Source organism: Clupea harengus, chromosome 5 (assembly GCF_900700415.2).
Source record: "Clupea harengus chromosome 5, Ch_v2.0.2, whole genome shotgun sequence".
In the NCBI taxonomy this organism is placed as follows: domain Eukaryota; kingdom Metazoa; phylum Chordata; class Actinopteri; order Clupeiformes; family Clupeidae; genus Clupea; species Clupea harengus.
The window spans coordinates 3616070-3642960 of NC_045156.1; the positions used below are offsets into that span (position 1 = coordinate 3616070).

General features: G+C 43.4%; 1 protein-coding gene across 2 annotated transcripts in view; it reads right to left on the minus strand.

Moving 5' to 3' along the window:
• The window catches only part of igsf21a (immunoglobin superfamily, member 21a), a 168831-nt gene extending 142050 nt beyond the window's left edge, over nt 1-26781 (minus strand). Inside the window, exon 1 of one of the 2 annotated variants that reach the window (XM_031567343.2) lies at nt 26147-26781. In XM_031567343.2, coding sequence (XP_031423203.1) covers nt 26147-26285 — 139 coding nt within the window. In that variant the 5' untranslated portion in view covers nt 26286-26781. The remainder of the gene's footprint in view (nt 1-26146) is intronic. The other variant, XM_031567344.2, reaches the window with a different exon arrangement.
• Nucleotides 26782-26891: the final 110 nt, after the last annotated feature.

A 26891-nucleotide genomic window follows, 5' to 3' on the forward strand; every position in this document is an offset into this window, starting at 1 on the left:
CATGATAGCATGGTAGCCAATCTATCTCAAAATAAAAATCTAGAGATCTGACCTTTAAGCAAAATCACTGGCAGAGAACCTATTTTACACATTTAACTACCGTAACTTCCCTCCAATCTTGCTCACAATTTTTTTGGACCAGCTGTTTCAGCATGTGAAGGCATCTTCCTCCACTTCCAGTACTTCATGAGTTTCACCCATTATTAAGTTTTACTCAGAGCAAGGAGCTTGAAGAGCCGCCATCTCCTTCATAGATTTGACATAAAATATGTGATGTGAGCATCAGCAAAAGACTTCCTGGGACACAACTGAAAGGATGATTTCACCTAAGAAAAAACCCTTCTGAACTCTAAATGAATTACACGTCTGCTGATCAGTCTACTGATGGTGTCTGGGACCATGACTGGAATGTGTGCAGTGAGCCCCCAATCACCTAACATTAGGAGTACTCTATTCGAGAACCGCCCATGTGAAGAAAGGGAAAAAAAGAAAAACCTGTGACTTTTCCTCTTAGTTTTACAATGTCCAGTTATGTTACATGCTTCTTCAAAGTCCTCCAATTCCAGAAGGCCTATCAAAATCCATCGCAGATCCACATATAACTGCACCTCTGCTACTGTGAAGAGCCTCTTTGACTGTAGCCAAAAGCGTGTCAAATCAACACAGCCACGTACATTCACTGCAACAATTGCAAGTCCAGAAAGGAAATGATGATGATGAATCATATAAATCCTGAACCAAATTGTTGTAACCTCCATCAGAGACATAATATTGCAGACCCTTGTGAGTCGAATGAAGGATTAAAAGCATGAGGCAAAACAATAACAAAATGACTCTTCTGTGCCCAATATGGACAACTGTGACGGACGGGCTTAGAGCCAGTATTACTAGGAGTATTCACAGCAATCCCAGGGTGTAATGCTCACTGCAAGTCATCAGCCTCTCTCTTTGTTACCACATGGATTACATACTGCCATCCAAAATGGTTTACAAGTCACCCCTGACCCCTCACGTTGGGCCCCCCATGCTCGAGCCAATGTCGGCCTTTTTTATCCTCTCAAACCGTAGTAATTGCTGTGCTCTAAAATTCAAAGTGCCATGTTTCATTTAGAGTGAAACTATAAAAGTGTCTGGGAAAGAATACAATGGGGCGACAGTGGTACAGTGGTAGAGAAGTAGTTTAGTAATCAGAAGATTGCGAGTTCGATTCCCTGTCGAAGCGTCCTTGAGCAAGACACTGAACCCCTAATTGCTCCTGATGTGCAGTGTGCCGTAAAATGGAAAATGTGTATACATTGTAAGTCGCACATATGTAAGTCGCTTTGGATAAAAGCGTCTGCTAAATGACTAAATAAATACACTGCCATTTCATAATTTCCATGCTACAGTATTCATCTTTTTCCACTGGCACATTCTTTAGTCTCCACACAATGGTCTTTTTGATATGTGGGGGAAAAAGTTAATTTCTACTGTTATTGAACCCCCTTGCCTCTCTGGTCTAGTCGCAATCCATCTTCATTGTGACCAGGTGAGGTACATTTTATTTTCACTTTGGGAAAAGGCAACTTAATACATTTCAATTTCTTTCAGTTGAAGGCCAAATATTCTCTACCGGCCATCCTTTCTTAAAAGCATTGTCACACATGGCTCACAATAACCATTAAAGAAAGTGTTCAAAATGACATTTCCTCCACAATTACTGAATGACCTAAGTGCTAAATTGCTTCTAGGTTTTGCATTAGCCTGTACATCACTGTACTCCGTGTGATGAATTCATATGGGAAATACTAATTGTCACAAACTGCAAATTGATACCTATTTCTGCTCCATAAAAATACAGAGAAATAAAAAAAAAATACATTCAGCCCGCATGAACTGCTTCCTCATAGGCAAACAGAACAGATAATGAGATCTATGAGCACATTGAGAGTGGGGCGCATAGATTTTCTTAATGAGAGGATTTCCTATTGGTTTAAGCATTTCCTCAGAGAGCTGAGCTAGTCAGTTTTTTTATATCTTTAAATACAATGGCTAAAGACCATGGAAAGGAGGGTAAAGATTCTCTAGTGAGCCTCTATACAAAACATTGCCATCTTACTAACTGGCTTCATTATGGAAGACAATCCACTGTTTAAAGATGTATGCACAAGCCCCTGTGTACCCTTACACAATACAATAGCGTGAACTGGAGAACTGCCTATATTTGGAAGATCTCAGTAGCTTCCATTACTTCTTCATTTTAGCATTTAAGACCAAAATAAGGCTAATTTGGCCCAGGGTCGACTTGACAGCCAAACATAAAATCAATAGTCCCTCATGATGAGAATTGATCTGAAAATTGTGGCCTTGCTTTTTTAAGAGATAACATTTTGAGGCTCTGAAATTGCATCTGTCAAAAGCCACACTCAAGGGCCCTAAAGACTAGCACAATGCTCCCAGTACTGCGCAAGACAAAGGCAAAGGCTACATGCTCTCTTTGAGAAGCAGAGGAGTTCAGAGTTGTCTCAGCAGTAAATCTATTAGTCTGACATACATACAGATGCCAAGGTTTAAAAGGCCCACAAAACCAGCTGGATTCATATTTTCAAAAATACAGTCCTCAACAAACAAGTATGAAATGTTTCCTACCAACCAATGTATACTCTGCGGTAGTTCACCAGTCGTCCCACTGTTTATAGCTCAATTGCGATACACTATCATTTTTGGCTGTTTTTCATTTTATGTTCTGCTTTCATTCAATGTCAAAGCCACCACAAGGAAAGAACTCCTTCTCCTAAGGAATCAGTGAACGGTAGAAAAATATGTCCCTTGTCACCCTGAAACCATATCTAGATACAAGGCCATTAGTCATGAGAAATTAGAACAGATGTGTTTGAATTTAAAGTATATGTTCCAGGGGGCTATTTATCTTGGTTGGAGGGTTGCAGTCCATTGCAATTAGAGCTATATGTCTGGGCTATCTATAAATCTGCTAGCGTGGGGGCAACAGACTGGGCCATAGGTGCCATGTTTCTGTCCAGACTTTTAAGAGTCCTGTTATGTGATATGTTCACAGAACTTCATCCAGTCATATTTTTTTATGCTCTATTTTGGCAGACATTTCTGCAGGTTTCTGCAGCTTCACAACGGACACACACCGGCATACAAAAACAAGACAGCAAAAAAAATTAATAATAAACCAACAACGCCGCATCACAGGACTGTTAGTCGAAAAACAAAAGATGAAAAGCATCCCTTAGATTTTAACTACGGATTAGCAATGGAGTGATTTCGAGGAAGTGGATGAGAGAGAGACAGATAGACAGAGAGAGAGAGAGAGAGAGAGAGAGACGGAGAGAGAGAGAGAGAGAGAGTGAGAGAGAGACAGCGACAGAGATGGAGAGAGAGACAGAGAGAGAGACAGACAGAGAGAGAGAGAGAGAGAGAGACAGAGATGGAGAGAGAGTGAGCATGATGGTGATTCTTCCATAATCCTCAGCGGATCTGGAACACCTGGTATCACACGGAACCGGAACAGATGCTGTGACTCCACAGGGCAAAGCCATGCAAGGATCATGAAGTCTGGGGAAGGAGGAGGAGGGGGAGGGGTGACGAGCTGAGGGGTTAGGGAGGGAGGGAGAGATAGAGAGGGAGTGGAGAGTGTGTGTGTGTGGGGGGGGGTGGGTCCCATTCCTCACGTCACTGGAAAAGGGTAGCACAGAGGAGAGGAGAGTAGTCGAGACGAAAGGAGAGCAGCTAAGTGGGTCAGTAGCGTGCAGCAAGGCGGCTGCTCAGGCAGGCTCCAGATCACCTGCTGACACACTACTGACAGGTGGGCGCACACGTGGAGAACGGCGCCGGTCGTCACGCATCCCGGCCCTTTGACTAGATGTGTCAGACAGGGCTGCCTCTTCCCCTCTCTCTTCCTTCTTTCTCCCCTTCTCTGGGTGCTGAAAAAAGCGTTTGAATAGGAAGGAATCTGTGCAGGTGTGTTGAAAGAGTAATTTCAGGGCTGAGGCCCTCTCTGTTAGAAAAGAAGGACATTGTTGCCATTTCTATTGTGTTTGGAGGTATTTCTGTACCTTTCAGCCAGCTATGTATGGTGAACGGCAGAGCATATCAATCTTTAGTCAGGACTGTGCCAAGGAATGAGGATGATCCTGGAGCAGATGGGTGTGGTGCTGTGATAACGACAATCACACGTAGTGGTATATTGATGATATGATACCCTACAATACCATATCAAATGATTCACAAGCAGAATTCCAAAGCCGTCATTGTTAGACTATCAGAGCCCCAGTGACGAACACGCACCCATACTTGTGAGCCATCTGAACCACTGAGCAAACAAATGCGGATTGCTCTGGCTGCATATGCTCACAGCGACTTTGAAAAGTTGTAATCCTCCCTAACATGCTCTCCTGAGCCCCCTGCACATTACCCCGAAGTGTGAGAGAGAGTCTGTGTATTCGTGCGATATGTGTATCTCTGGACGAGCAAGCGGAGGCAGAGAGAAGAGGGTGAACAAAAACGAGAAAGAAAGAGAGAGAGAGAGCGAGAGAGAGAGGATGAGAGACAAACATAATGTCTGAAGCAGGGCAATAACTTGCAAAGCCAGATTATTTGCATATGTCTTTGAATTAAGCTGCCAGATAGCTCGGCCTGGCATTTAATCGAGCATTTAATCGATTCCCAGGGAACAGCTGTGGAGCCTGGTGTCAGGGACACCCTATCTAAGCCTGCCTTGTCTCACCTTTCTCGTCCAGGCAAAGCTCAGCCCCAGATCTACACTACGCAGAGTTAAAAAAGAGTAAAAACACTCTCTGATCACTCTGATCATCAAGAAGTAGGTTACACCAAGTCCCCCCCTAAAACATCCAAATGATACTCAGTAGCAGATCAAGCAGACTATTAGACTGTATGCACTGAGCTTTGTTTCTAGGAAACGCAAATAGAAGGCAATAACAGAAAAATAAGTTATAAATAAATTATAATTCAGGAAACAACAATTGGTGCCAAGCTTTATGGCAATCGAGCGCACATGCTGAGGGCAATACATTTGGCTGTAACTCTCCACAGACCTGCGAGGGGAAGGAGAGGCTAAGAAACGCATATAAAAGCCATTTATGGCTGTTTGCTTGAGCGCAGTAGATCTGATCACCGACTGGCTGCAGGCCAGTTGCTGAGAATGCGAGAGGGGTGGGAGAGAGAGAGAGAGAGAGAGAGAGAGAGAGTGAGAGAGAGAGAGAGAGAGAGAGAGAGTGAGAGTAAGCTGGGAAAGTTGAGGAGGAGGGAGGTAAATGAGTGTGTCAGGTGTGCTAAGCGAGCAAACAGCTCTCGTGCTCCCTCTCTGCTCTATACATTCAAGTGCATCTGTCCGTCCACACACACACACACACACACACACACACACACACACACACACACACACACACACACACACACACACACACACACACACACACACACACACACACACACACACACACACACACACACACACACACACACACACACACACACACACACACACACACACACACACGCCCCCAGCTTGGCTAAATAAATGACCTTGTTAACCCACGGTCAATCCTACCTGCCACAGTTTGCTACAGTTTTCCCTGCCCGGGCCCCAACAGAGGGGAAAGTTAGTCCAGCACTTAAAGCCAATTTCCCACTAAGGCAGTGGGCCATGCGCCGATCGATACAGCCAGTGCCGGGCCTCACTGGACTAAATCGCCCAACTACACCCATGGATTATGTGAGGAGTGGCTGGACTTTCCTGGGCCCTTACCTAATTGTTTCTTATTAAGGGTGCACTACAGTGCACTGCACTAACATAGACACCTGTGAAATACAGATCTCTCTCTCACTCCTTAAAAAAAAAAAAAAGCCCCTCTCTTTCTTGTGTCTGTATTGATTGTCCATCGCCAGACACTGGCAGCAGAGGTAGGCAGGTGGTTGATTTGGTCCAGAAATCTCCGGAGTGGAGTGGGGAGCATTTGTCGAGAAGCCCGCTGGAACTCCCTTGGCTGGGCTGACATTTCAAACTGATGAGGACTATAAACACGCAGTGGGAGACTTGGCGGGCGCCCATTCCTCTGCGGCCCTTCCTCCCTCACTTGTTCGACGCGTCCCGTGGTTTAAAAAAAAAAAGAAAAGAAAAAAAGAGAAGTGTCTGGAGCTGCAAGACTCATCCACGAAAACGAGCCCATCCATGGCTGAGAGTAGCCAGCTGGCCCAGCGGGAGAGGGCCACAGCCCTGCGACGACTACAGCTCTGTCACTCGTTCATGCGCTTTTTCTTCCTTGCTTGTGCTAAAATGTCACTGCCTTCCCATTTCTACTTGAAAATGGCATTGACTCTGAAATGATATAGATCATATCTGTGCATTAAAAGCATGTAAATGACATACCATAAGCCCATGGGCCAACTGTCATAATCACAGTCGAATTAGGCTGCTGTTAGTGTAGCTGCCTCGCCCCATGGAATGTGTTTATCAGCAAAGTTGGGGACAATTTAAAGGGATGTGTACTCTTTGAACCTGGACTTTTGCCTAATGGCCTCCAAAATATTTCCACTGCCTGAAACCTCATAGAGAACTGATAACAGAACTGAGAGCAGATCTCCAGCCGCGTTAGTCGCCATGAAACAGAGAGTCAACTATGTACAGCTGACTGCATAATCTTTGTTTTTGCACTGGTGGCTCTAAAAAAAGTGAATATTTGTCAAGATGCCATTTGCAAACTTAACAGCGTTCTGCCCGCTCCACTTTGCTCTGCCAGCAAAACAACCGGCACATTGCTTCATTAGCTATTGTTAATGCGGTTGGTTATAAATATCTGACATTTCGCTGGGGCCCTGCACGGCTTTTCCGGTGCTGCCTCTGCACCCGGTGCGCATGGCATCTAGCGAAATATGCTGCCCCTGTCTGGGGAAACACGCCTGCGTGATTCTCCCCTTTCCTAATCCGTGTTTCTGGCATCGTGATTTGGCTCAAAATAAAGACAGCGGCCAAATGGTGACTTTCTGAGCACATCAGTCATTTTAATTAATTAGCTCGCATCAGCACCCAGACTCGTTTGGTGGCATGACAGAAAAGGCAGCATAGTGGTGCACCTGTTACCTCGAGCCCACGACAAGGGGCCTGAAGCATCTGCACAATAACACTGCTGGATCATAGCTTTGAAGCTCTTGGTCCCTCTTCATGAGAGCACGTTGTGTGCACCTTGACAGGGAAACAAGGCATGCCTGAATGGTGACAGCACCAGTTGAGGGGAGCAGACCGTCTTCTGAACATTTCCTGATACATGCATTTAATGGATGCCTCTGGTCATTTAACCCTTGTGTTGTGTTCCGGTCAAGAATGACCATTTTGAAGCTACAGTCTTAAATACAAATATTTTCTTTAATCTTAAACTCATGAGGATTCTCGAACATCTTTCAACCTACGTACTTGAATGGATAAAATAAATTATAGTAAGATTCATAAAGTTTTAGAGTCATCGAGTTTTTTTGAATGAAAAGTAATGGTTAAGTTGTCAGATGTCACATTCAATGCAGTCAGTTGGGTGTTCATAAAACAATAGTCATTTTTGACCGAAGAAAGAACATGTGTTATTATGTTAAATATATGTAATAAATTGTTAAATACATTGATACACTAAATGAATGAAATACCAATCATCATGAAATTTAGATTTGCACGAGTTGTATGTATGTTAAAATATTTACCTAATTTTGAATAAAACAGAGTGGTCCAACATCATCAAAAAACTTTAAATTACTTATGCCTTTAAATCAACATAACATTCAGATGTTTACAAAGAGCAATTCTGACCGGAATCATGACAAGTGTAATGTTGCAAACAGAACTTGTATGTACAAAAGTTGGATAAGTATGAAACTGGCCCACAACCACCAGCGATCACTGCAGGTTGATATCATTAGCTCACCGCTGTGTGTGTGTTTCAGGGTGAGGCGCTGGTGTCAGTGACTAATTAAAGCAGATGAGCACTGTGAAAATTAATGATCGGTGAAGAAGCGTCCCGACAGTCGTCCACATGGTTGGGGCTTCGCTGCTAACTGAGACAAACAGCTACAGTGTTTGCAGAGCTGTGGATTTAGTAGCCCTCTGCCAAGAGGAGAGAGAGAGAGAGAGATAGAGAGAGAGTGTGTGAGAGAGAAGAGAGATAGATAGAGAGAGAGTGTGAGAAAGAGAGAGATAGCATAGCATAAGTGCCCATGGGCATTTTGTTTACAGAACAAGAGAGAGAGAGAAAGAGAGAGTGTGTGAGTGAGTGAGTGAGTGAGTGTGTGTGTGTGTGTGTGTGTGTGTGTGTGTGTGTGTGTGTGTGTGTGTTAGACAGCCTAGCTTTGTTCTTGAAATCATTTGAGGAACTACACTTCAGTATAGAACATTATATATGCCAAACAATCTGCAGTATGCAGAAACAAATTTCTGCCTTAAACAAATGACAGATTGTTGGGAGAGACATGCAGGCACACTTGGTTGTAAAAGTGGAAAATAATACATTAAGGTGCGTCTCAGAATCATACATACATTTTCAAAATGTCACAGAATTAATAATAGTGGAAAAGCTGTCCAGACTGTCTGATCAGGGAAACAATTTAATTGTGTCTTTCTTGAAATGAAAAAGTGAAAAATAAGGTCCAATATACCGTACCTCACAGTGATAACTAATGGAACATAAGCAATGGGGGTAAAATGAGATTACCAGATATTAAAGAAAAATGAAAACCACTGCGGAGGGAGAAATACATGTATATTCTGGCGAGACGTGCACTGACTGACAGGAAAGCCTGCGGCTCGTTTTTAAAACCGTGCAGAGTCTTCTCATTCAGCTCCTACCACCATCGTCATCATCATCATCCATCCTGTGCAATAACCACCTGCCTTCTCCCGATGGAATCAGTCTCTTTTGTACCTGCTATTCACAGGGCACTGAGTCCCTGCTGTCAGCTCCACACCGATCTTCGTCCCTGCTCAACATGCCCCCACACCCCCACACCCCCCATTTGACTTATTTGAATTGGCCAGTGTCTTGCTTTGATTGAGCCTGCCAAATAAGGAGTTCAAATTGCAATTTTTTTCCCTCTTGTTCAAATCTGAAATATCTCCAGCATTACCATAATACAATCTTTTGACGGCATTAACATAATGCAACCTTGACTGAGTCTGTCAAAGGTAATCACCGGGGTGGGGGTGGGATTGGGGGGCGGATGGTGAAATGAGGTGGACGAGATTTGCGGGGGCTCCCGAGAGGACCAGCTCTCTGAGGGAGACACTAAGGGTCATGGAATGTTATCCAACTTGTTACATCAAACCTGCCATGTGATTGAAAGGGTTAATGCAGGTCCATTATTCTGTGGTTGATTGGCTTCAGCTTTTTTTTTTCTATGTCTGTCAATCTAAATATTCAATTGTATTTGCTGAACCTAGTAAAGGTTCTTCATTTTGCCTGGTCTTAATCTGTTAATTGCATATGTTCTAGGAGGGACATTTTACTTTGCCCATCACAGGCGAAAAAGAGAGAAGACTGGATGGCTATCCCTGTCTTGCCATTAAATTTGCTCTCTGCTCACCAGTTCTTTTACGTTATTCCCTTGACAGCACGATAAAAGTCATGGTAAAATTACACATTTTCAGGATAATTCACTGATCCAATGTCAAATTATCCCCCCCCCCATGACAGCGAGACAGTGTACTATCAAACAACCCATATGCACCTAAATCAGACACATGGCAGTGAGACTGTTCTCAAAAGAACTGCTAGTGAATATGCTATTTCATTCAAATCACTTCAGTAATGGCTCTCGCCATTAAATGAAGGAAAAACTTTGACTACCATTGTCTGACAGAAGAATACATACAGCATAAGGTCAGGGTGCTCCTATTTGACATTGTTGCAGTACTGGGATAAAAAATTCAGGGAAAATCTGAAAGTCTGTTATTTATTTAAATTGGTTGCCAGTCTTCTGCTGTATCATTAGAAGCTGCTGGAACATTTGACTACGAACAGGAAATCGAATCAGGGAAGTTTTGCAAAAAAGCAAGACGGAGCGCTTCTAATGGAAATAAAAATATTTTGTAATTCTACAGGGCTATGGTTTGTGCTTGTCACTGTTTAGCATAATGAAAGTCCACCCAAAGACACAAACAAAGAGCACTCACTACAATAAACATGATCTCACATGCATGACCCATCCAATCAAGCAATACCCGCACATTCTCACACGTGGCCCATCAATATGCAGTCACTTATTAATCTCATGGTCGATGCCATGACATTGATTTCACTTAAAGTTATTATTAACCCTTTCTGTCTGTGTCTGAATCCATCTGACAGGCATCCCACAGTTTGTGATTCAGGCAATGGTAAACTTTCCCTCTGATGTAATGCTGGTGATTTTTGCTACCTAAATGCATTTCAGTAGAGTTAAATAATAATGACAACATACAAAATAAAACCCATATTCTGCACAAGTTAAGCGTCTGACTGACCAAGGTTATGAAATGTATTACTGTTCGACTCTTGCTCTGAACACAAAGGCACACCTAGCATTAGGCAAGCACAGTATTCTGCCTTCAAGTGATAACAGATGTCTACCTCTACCCTCCACCGGCTGTTCATTAACTTTCAATGTAGAAAAGCCAACTCCACTTAAACCGTTAGCTGTCAGGATTCCTTTAAATTGATTCTGGTCTCCAATTCTCCCTCTTATCTCCAATCTGAGTGTGCAGCAGTCCATGCATACATCGAACAGGCACAAACATAGAAACAATGAGATTATACTAGAATCTCTGCAGCAAGATAACCTATACATAATGTAACAGATGCATACCCAACAGTATTGTATTCAGAGTGTATGGTTATGGATGTGTCTGGAGAGTGAATTCTTCCTCTGTAAGGTCTTCTGTGTTGCTATCATATGTGGAAGCATTCCTTGAGACATCATCTTCAAGGCGTCTACACTGTTGAAGATGCAGACCATGCAATGCCTCTAGAGGCCGAAAGCACGCAGGCTAGGCTCTGAGTGCACCCTCAAAAGCCATGGACTCTTAAGCGCATAAGAGCATAAACCCATATTTTTGGCTCCAATGGTTGTGGATTTTTTTTGGACACTAGGTTAATCGTGCCGCTGTCACACCACATATGCACCGAATATGGGTCACTGACCTCTACTCCGAGCAAACATAAAACAGCCTGTGTCCAAGCCCTCAAAACCCCTGAATCTTGTGACTAATTCTGCTTCTAACCTCATGAGTAGCTTAGCTTTTTTTCACCTCTATCGCAAATAAAGACGAAAAAAAAAAAAAAACAGCAAAGTGGGTTAGTTCTAATAATATCTCCATGGTGATTTTGTTTACCTCTTTCTTTCTTTTTTTTGGTTGTGCATGCCATGCTGAGAGTGCTATGGTAAACATAGCTAAGAGACATGGAAGATCTTGATCAATGCAGTGGACATCCCTCATTTGATACATTATTTATGCTTTCTGATTCATATCAGTGGAAAACGTGTGCATGAATATTCAGAGGGGACGCTCCAAGGCAAGGCATGATATAGTAAACATGGCTGCAGATATGGAACCTTGCCTCCATGTGCATCTGTTCCTGTTTGGTTAGTTACTGCTCCAGTGTTGCCTGTGCATCTCAGCACCTCGCTAAATGTCATGTGCCATGGACCATGATGGGAACTAATTCAAGGACTCTTTCATATGCCAGTGCCTCTGACTGGGGTAGTCCACATGCAAACACAACACGCCCACAACAGCTCTTTTGAAACAAGACTAAGGGGAAAATACATGCACCTTATCATCAATATTTTTCCTAAAACATACATATATGTATATAATACATCTAGATGATAAAATAAAGGAAGCATGTCTATCCTTTTATAATAAAACTGATAATCACCTAAAGAAACCATTTTAGATAAATATCACTTTATCCAGGCAGGCAACAGCATTCAAAGGAAAGTTCAACATATTCAGTGGAACTGTTGTTTAAGTCTCTGTTTAAGCTTATTAAGATTTCTGTTATGTTGCTAATGTAGTATGTGATACTAATTGACCTATCTTCCATCATCCCCTACAATAGAAGGAGGTGAATTGCAGAAGATGTAAAAACAGTCTTTAATTCTATGCATCTGCTATTTTCAACTCTGCCCACTTCCACTTTTTTAGCAGCACAACAAATACAGGCACAGACACAAATATTGTCCCCGCGGCACGTGCTCCCAAACAGAGAGCACGATGACTCCGCTCCCCTCTGCTTCCACTGGCGCTCCAATCCGAGGTTTACGGTAGAACCACTGCTGGTGTCACCTCGGCATCCTCTAATCTTCACCATGGAATTAGGTTCGCATGCATCCCCCTCGCAAGCTGCAACACTTAGACATGATGAAGTCAGAGCCAGAAAACAATCTAAGCCTTTGCATGAGACTTGATAATGGGAGTCTCTGGGGTCACATTTCATCTTTTTTCTCTGCTTGGTGCGTGAGTGACTGCGTGCATTTTGCTGTGCGTGCATGTGTATGTGTGTGTGGGTGATTGTGCATCTGTGTGCTTGCATGCTGATGTGTGGATGTTTATGCATGTGTGTGTGTGTGTGTGTGTGTGTGTGTGTGTGTTTGCAACGGCAAACATGAGAGATGCAAACTCCTCTGCAAACATGCCTCAAGATCCCAGCCCCGTTGGGAAATAAAGCCGCTGCTCATCTCTCCTGGGAAGAAGTTGGTGCGCGTGATGGGAAATAATCTGTTGTCAGAAGATGTGCGGCCCACACAATCCTCTTCCGCCTCCGCGCCGCTCTCGCCCGTCCAACCTGACGTCAGCTCAAGGATTAGACTGTTTCACCCCCCAATTCCTCCGCCCCTCTCTCTCTCTCTCTCCATCTCTTTATTCCCTCTTTTAATGTGAAAGCTGCTCCCCTTGCAAAAGCTAACATCCTCTTCAGGGAAAGTGGTGTTGGGGAGACGGTACAGTCTGGCCCCCCCATCCCATCCCACCCCACCCACACCCCCACTTCCCCGACACCATACGAGACTCACCAAGGCTGCCTGTGCTTATGAGAGCTAGACAAGGAGCAGCAAGACATCATGCTGAAGCGTAGCGACAGAGAAAGGTGAAATGCACCCCCCCGCTAAGGAGTTAAACGCTCTTGCAGGTCAAACGACACGGGCGCAGCTCCGGAACAACGTCACTACTAAAACGTCTATTTTATTCGACTGTGTGCACCGTTGCTGGTCAGGACAGCTGACGTAGAACGTGACGAGTTAACGTGACACATCTCCTGTGGACGTGTGGGAGGACAACACAACACTGGGTCAACAGGAAAAAAAGGTCTAAAGAAGCAAATGCATGGACAAGCATGGGGGAGTGTATAGATAAAAAGAGTGGGAGGGGATGAAAAAAAACACGAAACAAATCAGTCCCATCTGCGTCCAAGCTGAGTGATGGAGATGAACGCCTCCGCTGACAGTGTTAACAAGAGCCGCAGCACACAGATCGAGGGGAATCAATGCAGGAGGGGATTGCAGCTTATGACGGGCTGGCAGCCCGGTTAACTGTCAGTGATTCAAATGGAATTCTTTATTACCCGAGGTAAGGTGTTGTTTGCCACTAGGACAGGCAATCACAGCATCCACTGCTGTTTCTCTTATGAATATTTTCTGCCGCCCGTGAGCTTGACTTTGTCCGTCTGCGTGCAATTCACCTTTGTAGTTTGTTTTCTCTCTCTCTCTCTCGCTCTCTCTTCAGGCAGCAGAGCAGATGCATCTCCAGACATATCATCTCATATTTGACAGACTTTATAAATGGTAATGAAATCTGTGCTGATATTTTATTATGTGCATCTCTAACGCAGAAGGAGAAGAACACAGGCCCACTCTGTTCAGATGGAGGTCACAGTGACACCAAAACAAATCCTCCTCAACCCATAACAGCCCGTGCTTGAAGATGCTTTCTTGCAAAGGGAAGAAGAGCTAGGGGGACTGTTAAGACAAGCTATTCCAAAACAATAAGCCTAAGCCCGTGTTCGTGAACCTCAAACATGCATATGAGTATAGCCCAGTATTATGCACGGGCCTGGCCGGGGTTCCTGGGCTTTGATAGGCTGCCGGTGCACGGGGCGGAGGCATGGAGAGTGATTGTTATTGCGCAGCATCCATGTTTAAACATGATAAGCAAATCACATAATCCACATTCGGACACAACATGGCAAAAAGTAGTGGGAGGAGATTGCTGGGGGCGGGGGGGGGGGGGGGGGGGCGTGGGGGTGTTTACGAAGCCTGTCGGACTGAGATTGATTGTGACACTCTGTAAGCTCTGGTAAAGTGTGGTGGCAGAGTGGTCACGGCTGAAAGGCGGCCGCCTCCATGTGACGCCATTGTCAAAAGGACACCTAAGGGAACCTGCCACTCGTTCCGAGGCTTTTATTTCTCCTTCTTGTTTCAGCTCGTCACGTGGGCACGCTCAAAGACATGAAGTGAGTTACACGACGGGTGAGAAAGGCAGGAATGAGCAACCCTGCTACAAGACCAGACCCTTATAGTCTACCTAGTCCAGTGGTCAACAGGTGCTCTATACAGCACACGCAGAGCAGGACGGCTTTGTCTGCTGGCCTATAGAACCTGTTCTTCTTTCAACTGTTGAACATTTTGAGTTAAATTCTAACTTAACAACCGTATCTACAGAAGTGGCTGTTTCGAATTGATGCACTGCACACAGCAAAACAACCAGCAGGGGAAATTGCCAGTTCTTGTGAAATCATGTTTTGTATTTTTTTTCCCCTGCATTATCGAGGACACTTACGTGGAGGATATCCAGCTAAAGTTGCTGCTGCAATAAAGTTATACATCATCGAGATTTCCACATCCCCAGACAATTGGGTACTCAAAGAATCTCCTGTGCTTTAAGTGCAGATTTATGTTATAGGTACAATGCGCTATCCATACCATCGCGCATACCGCATACCACTGCTACCACATTGTCCTAGCCACTCTAAAGCAGCCAGATGAAACATTGTGGCATTGATGTGCATGTTAGATCAGCCTTCAGAAAAAAGATTTGTGGTAAACCAGACATTTGTCCATGATCAGAATACATGTCTTACCTTATCATGGATCGTTATTGCTACAAATACGTTTATGACAAAACCTGGACTATCATAATCCTATCCACGCAGGATATACTGAATGCAACATGTTGTGATCACTTTAGCACAATCTACTTCCATTCCATGTAATTACAGTAAGTGAATATGGATGAGGGCTTTCTCAGGATCTGATGTGTGTATGTGGGCATAAATAACACACTGCATGTGCATATACTTTTACAATAGCTAAACTACAGTAGCTCATGAACAGTCACAGAACAAAACAAAAAAAGAGCGCCTGCGTCACCACTTCATTAAATTGATGGAGCAACATCCAGCACCACAACCATCACACCCACTGTTTTCTCTCGTCTCTCCGCCAATTATGGAACATAAAAGCCACCATGCACACATTCAGATAGCAGCCACAGAAGTTAGAGGCTAAACAGCTCGCTCATCATCCAGCTCTTTGAGCCGCCTCAACCCCTTTTGACCTTGGAGGTGGCAAATGCACAGGCAGCAAGAGAGAGTGAGAGAGAGAGAGAGAGAGAGAGAGAGAGAAAGACGAGGGACCTGTGTCATTTCTCTGGATTATTTGTGTTGAGGGATCCATTTTCTCCTCCTGCCCCCCCCCCCTCCACAACCCCACCCCCCCAAAGGGCCCAGTCAGATAGGGAACGACTCAACCCCGATATGGATTCATTTCACGGGGCGTCTGTTAATAAAATATGTTAATGGACCATCTATCAGGGGTCTGAAAACATTCAAAATATCAAAAGCATAGAGCAGGACCAGCTATTTAGCACACAGCTGAGAACAGATGTGACACACGTGGCCTCTGGAGACAACCCAGTCACTTAAATGCCTCATTTTGTTGACAGGCCCATACTGGCAAGAGTCGGAAAGCCAGTGTAAGGAAAAATGAAGTAAACCAGTGCATATTAAGGAGACTGTTTGAGTTCACATATAAGTTATTTACATGCGGGGAGTGTGCCAACGATGTTTACAGCTTGTACAATTTTCTTAAATATGAGGAGAGAGAAAGAGACAGATAGAGAGGGAGAGAGAGAGAGAGGGAGAGAGAGAGAGAGAGAGAGAGAATATATATGGAGAATGATAGCTTTAAAAACCGGATTAGAAATAATTTGCATGCATATATTTAGAACATAGGGATTCATCTGAATTTGACTGAAATGGGAGAAATGTAATCATTAACCCTCTGACAACCAAAGGCTTCTCAGTCCACGTAACAAGTACGATGCTCAGGCTCTGATAAGCACGCCGTCTATGGCCGGATCTGGGACAGGAACCGTGCAGTGACGATGATGCAGCTGCCGTAGAAGATAAAACATGAGCCCCGAGGCACCTGGTGCAAACTACTCTCGCGTCTCCCGTTTTCTGCCCACTCTACTCCTCACACACACTAAGCCAGTAGGGTGATACACACTCACAACTTACTGTATCAGATATCCATCTAGGGGAAAACTATACAATAATGGTAATCAAAGGGTGACTCATCTAGAAAAGACACATATGCACACGGACATATATACAGCAAATATATCTAACTAAAGTGGCAGATTCCCCCTCTGGAGCAACCCCTGTATCACAGATCTGCTACTAGCTCATATTTCCAGGAGCTAAGATGAATCCAGATGAAAGAATGTACTATCTTCACTGCCACCCTTTGCCTTGGACTTATCTACTGCTACCTTCTGTGTTTAGAGTCTCGAGGACCTTATAATACATAGTGTTTTTAGTAGGTGTGTGTCTGATCAAAGTCAATGAATGGTTTCATCCTTGTCAGCCACAACATCTTTTGTTATCGAAAGTGAACAGAAATGATTACGCAGCACCACTGAATATCATCACAGTTCCCACTGATGACTCCATACGTAAAAAAGTCTTTAACAGTAACTAATCATTATGCAAGAATGTGAAAAATATTCAAGAGGACTATGAGTATGGAGCAGCTTTTGTTGGCCAATAATGATACATAATTGCCGGAAGTTTTGAGGGCCAGATAAAAAAATGCAAGCTAAACCTTGTTGGACAGAATGATTGTCTTTCGGGAGCAATCTGCAGGCTGTAATTTGACATTTCCAACCACAGCATTGGTTTTGTAGGGGGATAAATCTTTTGGTGATATGAAAGTTTAATACATGCTTGTAAAGAACAGATCCCAAGCTGCCTCTTTTTTTTTCTTCCCTTTCATTTTGCAACCACTAAACCCTCTTCAGCATTGACTGTCAATAATACTGTGTGACGGCAAAGAATGCTCAGGAAAGGTTGATTTCAAATACTCTTTGAACACGGGGGGGGGGGGGGGGGCGGTAGGGAGAAATCACTTCAAGCCTACATTTCCCATATTTTCTTTTTTATCTAATCGCTTTATGTAAGTGCTAAGTGTGGCACGGAGCCAGGGGGATTGTGATTGGTGGAAGGCAGAGCCTGCCGCCTCCCCCTTTCCTGCCAATATCTATCTCGACTTCCTATGACTCAAGCCCAGCTGTCACAGGCAGACGGGGACAGAACAGGGGCAAGCCTCAGATCATCTCCTGCACACGGTGCTTTAACTCCACTAAATCTGCTGCTATGCGTGGGATCGGCTGCCCCCAGACCAGCTTAAAATGGACTAAAATGAGCCATCAAAACTTCCAATCCATCTTCTCTGATTACAATGCTCAAGAAATCTACATGTGTGTGTGTGTGTGTGTGTGTGTGTGTGTGTGTGTTGGGGGGGTTATTGAAGACATGAACCAGGACAAACAGTGGAGTCCATATCTGTAAGCTCTGAGTTGTGGTGAGGTTAATGCCATGAGATGCAATCTGTCTGACATGGTGCTGATGAGGATTAGTTGGATAGAGGACTTGAATTAATAAGAAGTAATACAATTTGCATCCTCAACCGTACATTTTGTTTCAAATTATACTTTGTGCTGTGAGATACAAATGGATGACAAATAGCATAGACACAGAAAACACCGAAACAAACTTCTTAATTCTCACTCAGTGACAAGTTTGTTAGTTTAGACATTCATAATTACTACAGTTATAACTCATTTGTGAGGCTGCTTCATGGAGCGTCACTGCAACTTTTTTTGACTTTGCCACCTAAGGGATATAGTCCAGGGTTACCGTTGGGCCCCTTATAGAGTAAAGCTCACTCCAGGCACATGCTCTGGTTGGTAAAGTGTACCTTTAATCCTGGTACCAAGCACATACTCTAGTTGGTAAAGTGTACCTTTAATCTTGGTACCAAGCACATGCTCTGGTTGGTTAAGTATACCTTTAATCCTGGTACCAAGCACATTACATGGATATTACACATTACATGGATATGTACGGGTACTGTGTTAAAAAGTACTGGCACACACATACACACACACGCACACATACACACACACACACACCGTCTTAATGCGAACGCTACACACAGCAGCCACATAGAAGAAGGAGGGAGACAGAGAGAGAGAAGAAGACAGAGGGAGAGAGATTTCTGATGAGATCCTTGACCCTGGCTCAAAGCACAATGGCTGGGATTGGGATTACTCTCACCCTTGACCTGGATGTAATAAACACTCTGGCTGCCCTCACATAGCCTGGCAATACCCTGGCACTGCCATCCCTGCCATCCCTGCCATCCCTGGTCATTATGGCCTGGCTCTCAGTAAGGACGCCTTTGGGTTAGGGCTGCTGTTAATGAATATAGACTAAAGTTATGTCATGGGATCAGCTCGTGGTGTAATATCTGGTAGTAATACTGAGCACACAAGACACTAAGCTGACAAGCTAAGTAGAACTAGCGAGTAAATCAAACTGTTCCTGAATCCAGCAGGGAGAAAAGACATTTTCTTTTCTCAGGAAATTGCATTCAATGCAAACTTTCTGCTCAAGACCCAGTGAATTTCTCCACATAATTTCTGATTAAACGGATCCAGTTGGAGCAACAATTGCGACCTTTTTCAAACTGAGCTCCAAGATGCATTATAGGTTGACGGAACTGAGCAAGGCTCTGTGAAGTGGCCAAGCTAATTTAAGTGAGACAAGAGAGCTTTGGTCTGTGCACAGTTACACCTGAACCATATTACATCTATAAAGATGGAAGAGCTCTCCTCTTTTGTTTCTTGTTTTTCTAACAAACACATGAGGTGTCCCACTTCAAGCAACCAGAAAGCTTTGAAGAGCACCAGGTGCTTCTTTAAAAGTGATTCCAGGAGCTGGAGTTGAGTTGATTTCCTTACACTCACAAATATTACATCTGTTGAGCTGACGACTAAAGTGAGGGTTTTCGTTAAATCCTGAAGAAGATTGATTGCACGTATTGGCATGTGTTAGAATATAACAAAGGTTCACATTCCAGAACGGGATAAAGGTCAATACCTTGAGCCATGCCTTCAACAAACCACACAATCGATAACTGCTTAAAACTGAATGTTCGCCTTGTACTCTGGGTAAGGGAAATCTTAAAGAGATCGAAGAAGACAATGAGGAGAAGATGGGTTTAAGCAGGATTATGAACAGGTCATTACTGCAGAACCCAACTGCACCCTTTGAACTAAAGGATTGACATTGGATGCATGCACGTCAATGCATTGCACAGGTGTCTATAAAACCTGATGTGCAAGACCAGAAGGTTATCAAGGAAAGAAAAGACCAAATAGATATTTGTTTACTTCATTAACAACTAATCAAGAGGACAAATAACAGCTTTATTTATCTTGACAAATGCCAGCTGTTGAGGGTAGTACACCTGGATTGCATGACTAGACTTCAGTATTATTATAAATCTTCAAAGATGTAGGCCTAGAGCTTCAGTTTGCTGAAAGGAAAAATCACTTAGACAACTAAGAGTAGCTCCACACATCCACAAATATCCACTGCCTGTCCACTTCAACAAACAAACAAACACACACACACACACACACACACACACACACACACACACACACACACACACACACACACACACACACACACACACACACACACACACACACACACACACACACACACACACACACACACACACACACACACACACACACACCCCATAACCAGGTGTTGTAACTTATGGTTCAGTGGACACTGACAACAGGTGGTATATCAAAAGACTATAGATAGATGTCTACCAGCTGACAATGCTGAAATATCAAATGGCTCTGTTTTTTATCAGACACTGTCACAATTCCACAAATAGTAGTAATTTTATGATAACTTGATGGCAAGATGGGAGATGATAACTTGGGAAACGCGGGAGACTTGACAGGGATGTAAAATTGGAAAACTGCTGTCAGACAAATGGGTTCCACATATATTTCTGTCAGGCGCAGCATGTACCAAATGGTCAGATGATTCAGAGGAATATTTATAGCATATTGTTTTGCATCCACTTACTGCCTCCTCCTTCTCCTCTGCTCCCCACTCCCCATACCACTAGAGGCCCCTTCAAAATAATTGAACAAAGGAATCAAAAATCCATGCGAATTACAACCTCTGTAATGATTGTGCTGTTGTGACCAAGCGCTTCAGAGTTTTGGGCAACCGCCACAGTGGTGATTAATTGAATAGGTTCCTTTGCTATTACAGGCTTGGTCTTTCGGGTGAAAGAGGGGCGGACCACTGCGCTCAGAGATCTCTCCAAGAGGAGGCCGAAAAAATAAAAGGACTGACAAAAAAATATAAAAGATTTCTGATGGATGGGTGCTAGAGAACTGTCAGTAAGAATCCTCAAAAAAATGTGTGGGGTCTCTCAGCTCCAGGTTATTGCTTTCTGGCACTTGCCTTTGACATGTTCTGGTTTAAATCGGAGTGATAGCTGGGTAATTTGAGCAAAAATAAACTACACTGTTGGTTGGCAATTTAGAGCTTGGCTGCAGTAAGAGGACAAATGGTGTTTTGGGGACTTGTAAAACTTCTGTGGATGTTCTGCAGAATTCAGAAAATGTTTTAATGTAGCAATCATTATCTTGTCCCTGTTTAATTGGCTTGAACAAATGCTTTGGATTATTCACAAGTGCGATGAGTCTTACGCTGATGAATTTGCCTCATACCGAATGGTCCTCCTTTCAGAGAATGATGTCTTATTAGACGAACACAGAGGCCCTTTCAAATGTCAAAGCAGTTTAATCCTTTGACAGGAATTCCTGTTTTTTGGATATCACCAGCAAACAGTTGTCCTGATGAGTGAGTGTTTGACAGTGACGCGGCAAGCCGTGCATGAGTTGATTGATTTGGTAATCCACAGGAGCATCAAGGCAGTATTGTTGTTACAGGAAGGCACACCTCTATATTGTCTACCTTCAGTGCAATTCTGTCCTTGACCGTGATTTGCCGCGACTTCATTGTCTGAGGCTGTGGTCATGGATAACATACTAATGCAACACTTCCCCTTGAACATCCAGTAGACAAAGTGATTCCACCGGTGAGCACACAGTTCACATAACGATAATGTCTCTGGTGCCTCCCTTCAACACTGCAGCCACAAACACCCACAACACAGTGTCCCCAATGGTAAGCCACTGGTGTAGCAACCATATAGGATTATACATAAAAGCTTTAACAACTAACCCATAACATACTGTATCTTATTGCCCTTTTTTTATTGTCGTTCAGCAGCCCTCCCACACAGCACTCCCCAACTACTTTTATAAGTTGAACTGTTAGGGTAGTTATGGAGCTTTTACTGTCTACAGAAATGGAAAATGGTCTTTAATGTCATAAACAGGACACCTCCCAGGACTAGCAGAGTATACTGGTCTGGGTGCTATTCTGTTGTGTAATTATGGCTTGAGGAACAAAGCAAGAGATGCCTGAGCAGTACAATCTTTTCCCACTGTGACCTTCAGAGTAACGCAGAAGGCAGATTGATTAAGGTTCTTGTACTGGTGCCTGAACTCCAAACAGTGTAAACAAAAACATTCGCCCTTTGGACACGTAACATTTAAAAAAAAAGAAATACCTCCGTGGACATAACACGTCAGTTAACAACAAAATGTACGCAGTGTGGCAACAAAGAGCAAACACTACCCTTATAAAGGAAACACGTTAGACGCACAGAGTCACATTTGTCATTTGAAGAGAGGCACACTTTTGATGAGGACGAGCCAAAGCTCTGTTCGCCTTCCAATGTCACGTCCCTCGGGTCGAGGCACAGCTGAGGCCTGGAGAGCTGAGGATTTAAAGGCTTTTGAGCTGGAACAGGAGTTAGCTGTGGCAAGGAGACAATTTCTGGGCATCGCCGCAGGGGACGTAGAGAAATGTTATCGTTCCTTTAAAACTCCCGCCCCATATGAATGCAGTGCATGGTCCGTTAACCTTTATAATGAAAGCAAAGCAAACAGATGCAGGATGGGAGTGTGACCATATCAATGCCACACAGAAAAGGCAGCAGAACAGTGCTACTTAAAGGCATTTGAATCATATTTCATTCTCTTAATTGAAGATTACCCTCTCAAAATCCAAGCGGCTCTTTTTGAAATTGAGATTTATTGGACCGTTAGATCCGAAATCACTGGTGTTCCAGCAGTTGGCTTTTAAGATGTAAGCTCAACAAGAGTGTCTTGGGAATTGTGTACTTCTCAGTTCTTCAGCCTGTTCCGGTGAAGAAGAAAAAAAACTGCATGATCATATGTAACACGGACAGACACAAACCAGGATGTTCTGTGGCTATAGTGGACACATGTCAGTGAAATATGAGCCCAGCCAAAGGAGAACAAATTGCTGCATACGTGCTGAAAAAGAGCTATTCGGTTGCAGAGACTCGAGTCATTTTAGCTTTGGTATAGATACTTTTCCTGATCATGATGGATAAGGAGAAAGAACTCTCCTTGGAGAAGGAAATGGAAGAACCCTCCAGGGAGCCCGACACTCACTATGGGAGCCAATTTTCGTCTGGATGGCCAAGGGTCTAGTGACAGGTGTAAGAGGTACAAAAATAAGTGGAAAAGCCTGTCCACTGTCTCTATATTTCAGGCTGTTACCAATCACACATGGTGGTTCTGAATTAAAACACAATGAGAATATAGTTTGCCTTGCAGCCTACTAGATATAATTAATATTATATCTAGTAGGCTGCAAGATTATTATCTATATGCACAGAACCATCTTTTGTTTGGGATGTAGCCATTCATTCTGCATTCATGCTTGCTGTTGCGATATCTGAGCTGAGCCTATGACCTGTTTGTAAAAGGTTTATGTGCTTCACCAGAGGATGTTCCACTTACTGCCTCAAAAAGAGCATCAAGACAGACTGTGTATTTCACTGATTTTCACTGTTATCCTTTGGCTTCCATCGTAATTATTGAATCAACATACAAAATGAAGTGTCACATAAACTATTTGTCACTCTCAGTTCAGAAACGTATTTGTTTGACATTGTCTATACTCCTGCAACACAGCAGTATCTTGGACTGTGCATGATATAGTGTCGCATGAAGCAAGGAACATGTGCAATTTACAAATATATTGGAGTGGTTAAAGGACGTTGACCTGGGTAATATCAACATGTGCCATATCCAGTTAAGCAGTGTGTGCATTTTTACATGCCCTGTATCTTGTTTCTTTTGAGGGTGCAGTCTACAGAACTCGGTTTAACGAAACCATCAGAAAAGGTAACTTTCAAGTTAGCATATTCCTGCATTTAGCAACAACCTAAATGAGTTGTCAGCAACATCTTGAGAAGTCGATGAAATCTGAGGAGTAAATAGACTGACTTTGACAGAAATGCTGCAGAAGCAGGACGGAACATAAGTGAAACATCAGGCCTAATCATTGGTTTGAGTCCTGAAGACCTGCGAGAGGGCATGTAAAATTGATGGGGAGGAATTGATCTCCAGGTGTTTTCAAATCTCGCAAAACAAACTGAACCGCATGTTTTGCACAGGTTTTGAGTGGGTTTTAGATAAAACTGCGACTGCTACGTCACTTCACAAATACACAGATGACCAGGAGGAGAGAGGTCCAGTGGTCGTTTCCGCTGTGTGTGGGCTCCAACATGGCAAGGCTGCTTTCAATTCCCTCCCAAAGCCAAATACCACGTCTCACTTTGTGAATCGATTCTGCACCACCTCGTCTGTCATTGGGCCAAGAACTTTCTCACTCCACATATGAGGGGAGGAGAAGATCACTTGAGGAAGAATGTAATTTGGCCAGACCTGATTTTTTACAGGAAGCTGAGTGGATGAAAGCAGCAAGGCTATAACATCTCTCTTCAGCAGATTTACAGAGCAGACTCCCAGATGAGTAAAGAGTTAACACATGGAGTGCACTTTTGTGTGAGTAGATTATTTGAATAGTTATAGCATTGCTGTAGCTGGATTAGGGAAATGTTAAAGACAACACTCTTTGAACAGAGGTTAACACTCAGGGCACATAGTGTTTTACTGACCAGTATCCAGTCGACTACAGTTTAACAAGCTGTGGTTGGTGTAATGATCTTATTGTCTTGCTTTCTCCCTTAGAAAAAGTTTGACCTAGAACAAGTTTTGGCCTGCACGTCACTCTTATGAACACCAGTTTAATAAGAGCTCCTTAAATGAATGTATACAAGGTGTAAAGGCAGAGGTAGGCTAAAAGAAGACCAGAATGGATATAAATGGACAAGATTGTTTGCAGTGCACACAATCTTTGTCAAACAGGTATTCACGAAAGGCATCTAAGGAGTCACAGGAAGAGACAATAAATAATTCAAATAAACCATACAGACACCTATTAGGACTTTAAAATAAATTCAGCAGCCAAATACTATGACCGAGTTTAATGACAATGTGCATTTGAATTTCATTATTACTTAAAGGAAAGCGCAAGTGTCTCATTTTACACCGTTTTGTAATTTTCTTCTGTCACCGTAGGAACAGCAGGGGAAGCGAACCACAGGAGTTATCACATCACATCACTGATTCACGCTCGGCTTAAATGCCATCATGAGATTACCGCATGAGGAGATGCGCAGTTTCGACGAAGCAAGCAAGCAGCTGGGCAAGAACAAGCATGAGTAAGCCCAGCGTGCCTGTTGTCACTCCAAATGTTGCTACCTGAGTCTGTCAATCATTTGTGGTGTGTGAGAGCTGGCTTCCATGGTAGAAGCCAATATGCCACTGCCACAGGCAAAGATAAATCGAGGGTCGGGGGACAGCTATGGCAAGAATACACTTGCATCATCCAGAAAACTTTGCATTAAAGCCTTATGTCGTTTAAAGCCCGACAATAAACCATGGTAACATTAGCCTATTGTTTATAATGTGAGGTAGGTAAACGGGAAAGCGGGCGCAGATTGGTCTTGTAGCTACTTGTCCTATCACTGTTGCACTGACAAACCATTTGTCACTTTATGCGAGTTCCGCGAAAACAGCATTTCTAATCGGTCCGGTTTGTGCAGTGTACAGCATCCTGCCAGAGATGGTAGGTTAGACCAGATGAAACACTTGCATGTTGATAGGTTTGAAAACGACAAGGACTGCATCTCAACTCTCCTTTCAGCCCCAGTAACCCAAAAACGTGAATTCCAACACTCCAAACCCTCCCCCCCATAATAATCATAATAATAACTACAAGAAACGAAGACTATTTTGTCCTCCATATGTCTTCTGCTAATAAACGGATTGGAAAAATTGTATATGCAGCCTGCAAAGAATACTCCCTATCTCCTATTTCCAGCCTTTGCCCTTTCCTTTCTCCTATTTTACCCAACCGTGCCATCCTTGCATCGTGCCGGCACACAGCCTGGGAAGGACAGCCTACAAAGGGCTGTGGATTTAGTAAACGATAGAACAAACCAAACCCCTTTGACACCAAGGCAAAAGTTAGCATCAAACAACCCTGTGAAAATTAGGCTACTTAACGTTAGTTGTTCAAACAAAACCCACTACTCTTATTGTAGATCGGTGCCGACAGCACGAAGACCACGAAGGTAAACCCGAGAATACCAATTCTATGAAACTGCGAAATGATGTCCTTAGGAATGAGGAAGTGCATTCTACGTAGGTTGCGGACTGCTTAATATTGTCTGAGGATATTTAGCTTGTCTAGTGCAAAGCGATATTACTCACCAACGGCTAAATCCAGGAGAATCGTGCACAAGAGAAAGCACAAAGACAAGACGGTCATCTTTCCCATATTTGACAATAAATCCCAAACTCCATATGCGTTTACATGTTCTCCGGTTCTTGACTGCGTAATCCACACCATTCCAAAGGTACCAGCTCGGGTGGTCCCCACAAACTGTTCATGGTGCAGTTCAAGTGTCGCTGAGAAAATAGAAGTTCGAAATTAATGGGCTATACACTTCAACAGGCGCAACAAGGACGAACTGTCAGTGAACAGAGCGGTATTTGCAAAATAATACCCTGTGAAATAAAATATGTATCTTCCCAACAACCGTAGAACCACCGCTTTGCAAAACAGCGGCAGTCGAGGATTAGAAAAACAGATATAGAATTGGATGAAAATCTATGCTCTTCACTCAGTGCTCTCTCTCTCCCTCTCTCCCCTCTCTCTCTCTCTCTCCCGCCCTCCAGACTCAGGCGCACGCACACAGTCACTCCTGATCACTCGCTCTTTATTTCACACAATTTTCCTTAATCCCACCCTGGCTCCAAACCCTTCCCCTCTAATTCTGTCCACTAAGCCGATTTATTTCTGCAGGATTTTGTTTTTCCTCAGTGAAAAGGTTTTTAAAGATCATTATAACCATATACTATATATACTGTAATGCCTTAGACTACATCAACAGCAGCAAACCTGGAAAGATCACATTTAGCAATAGGGACAAGCCCTTAACGTCAATGACAGTAA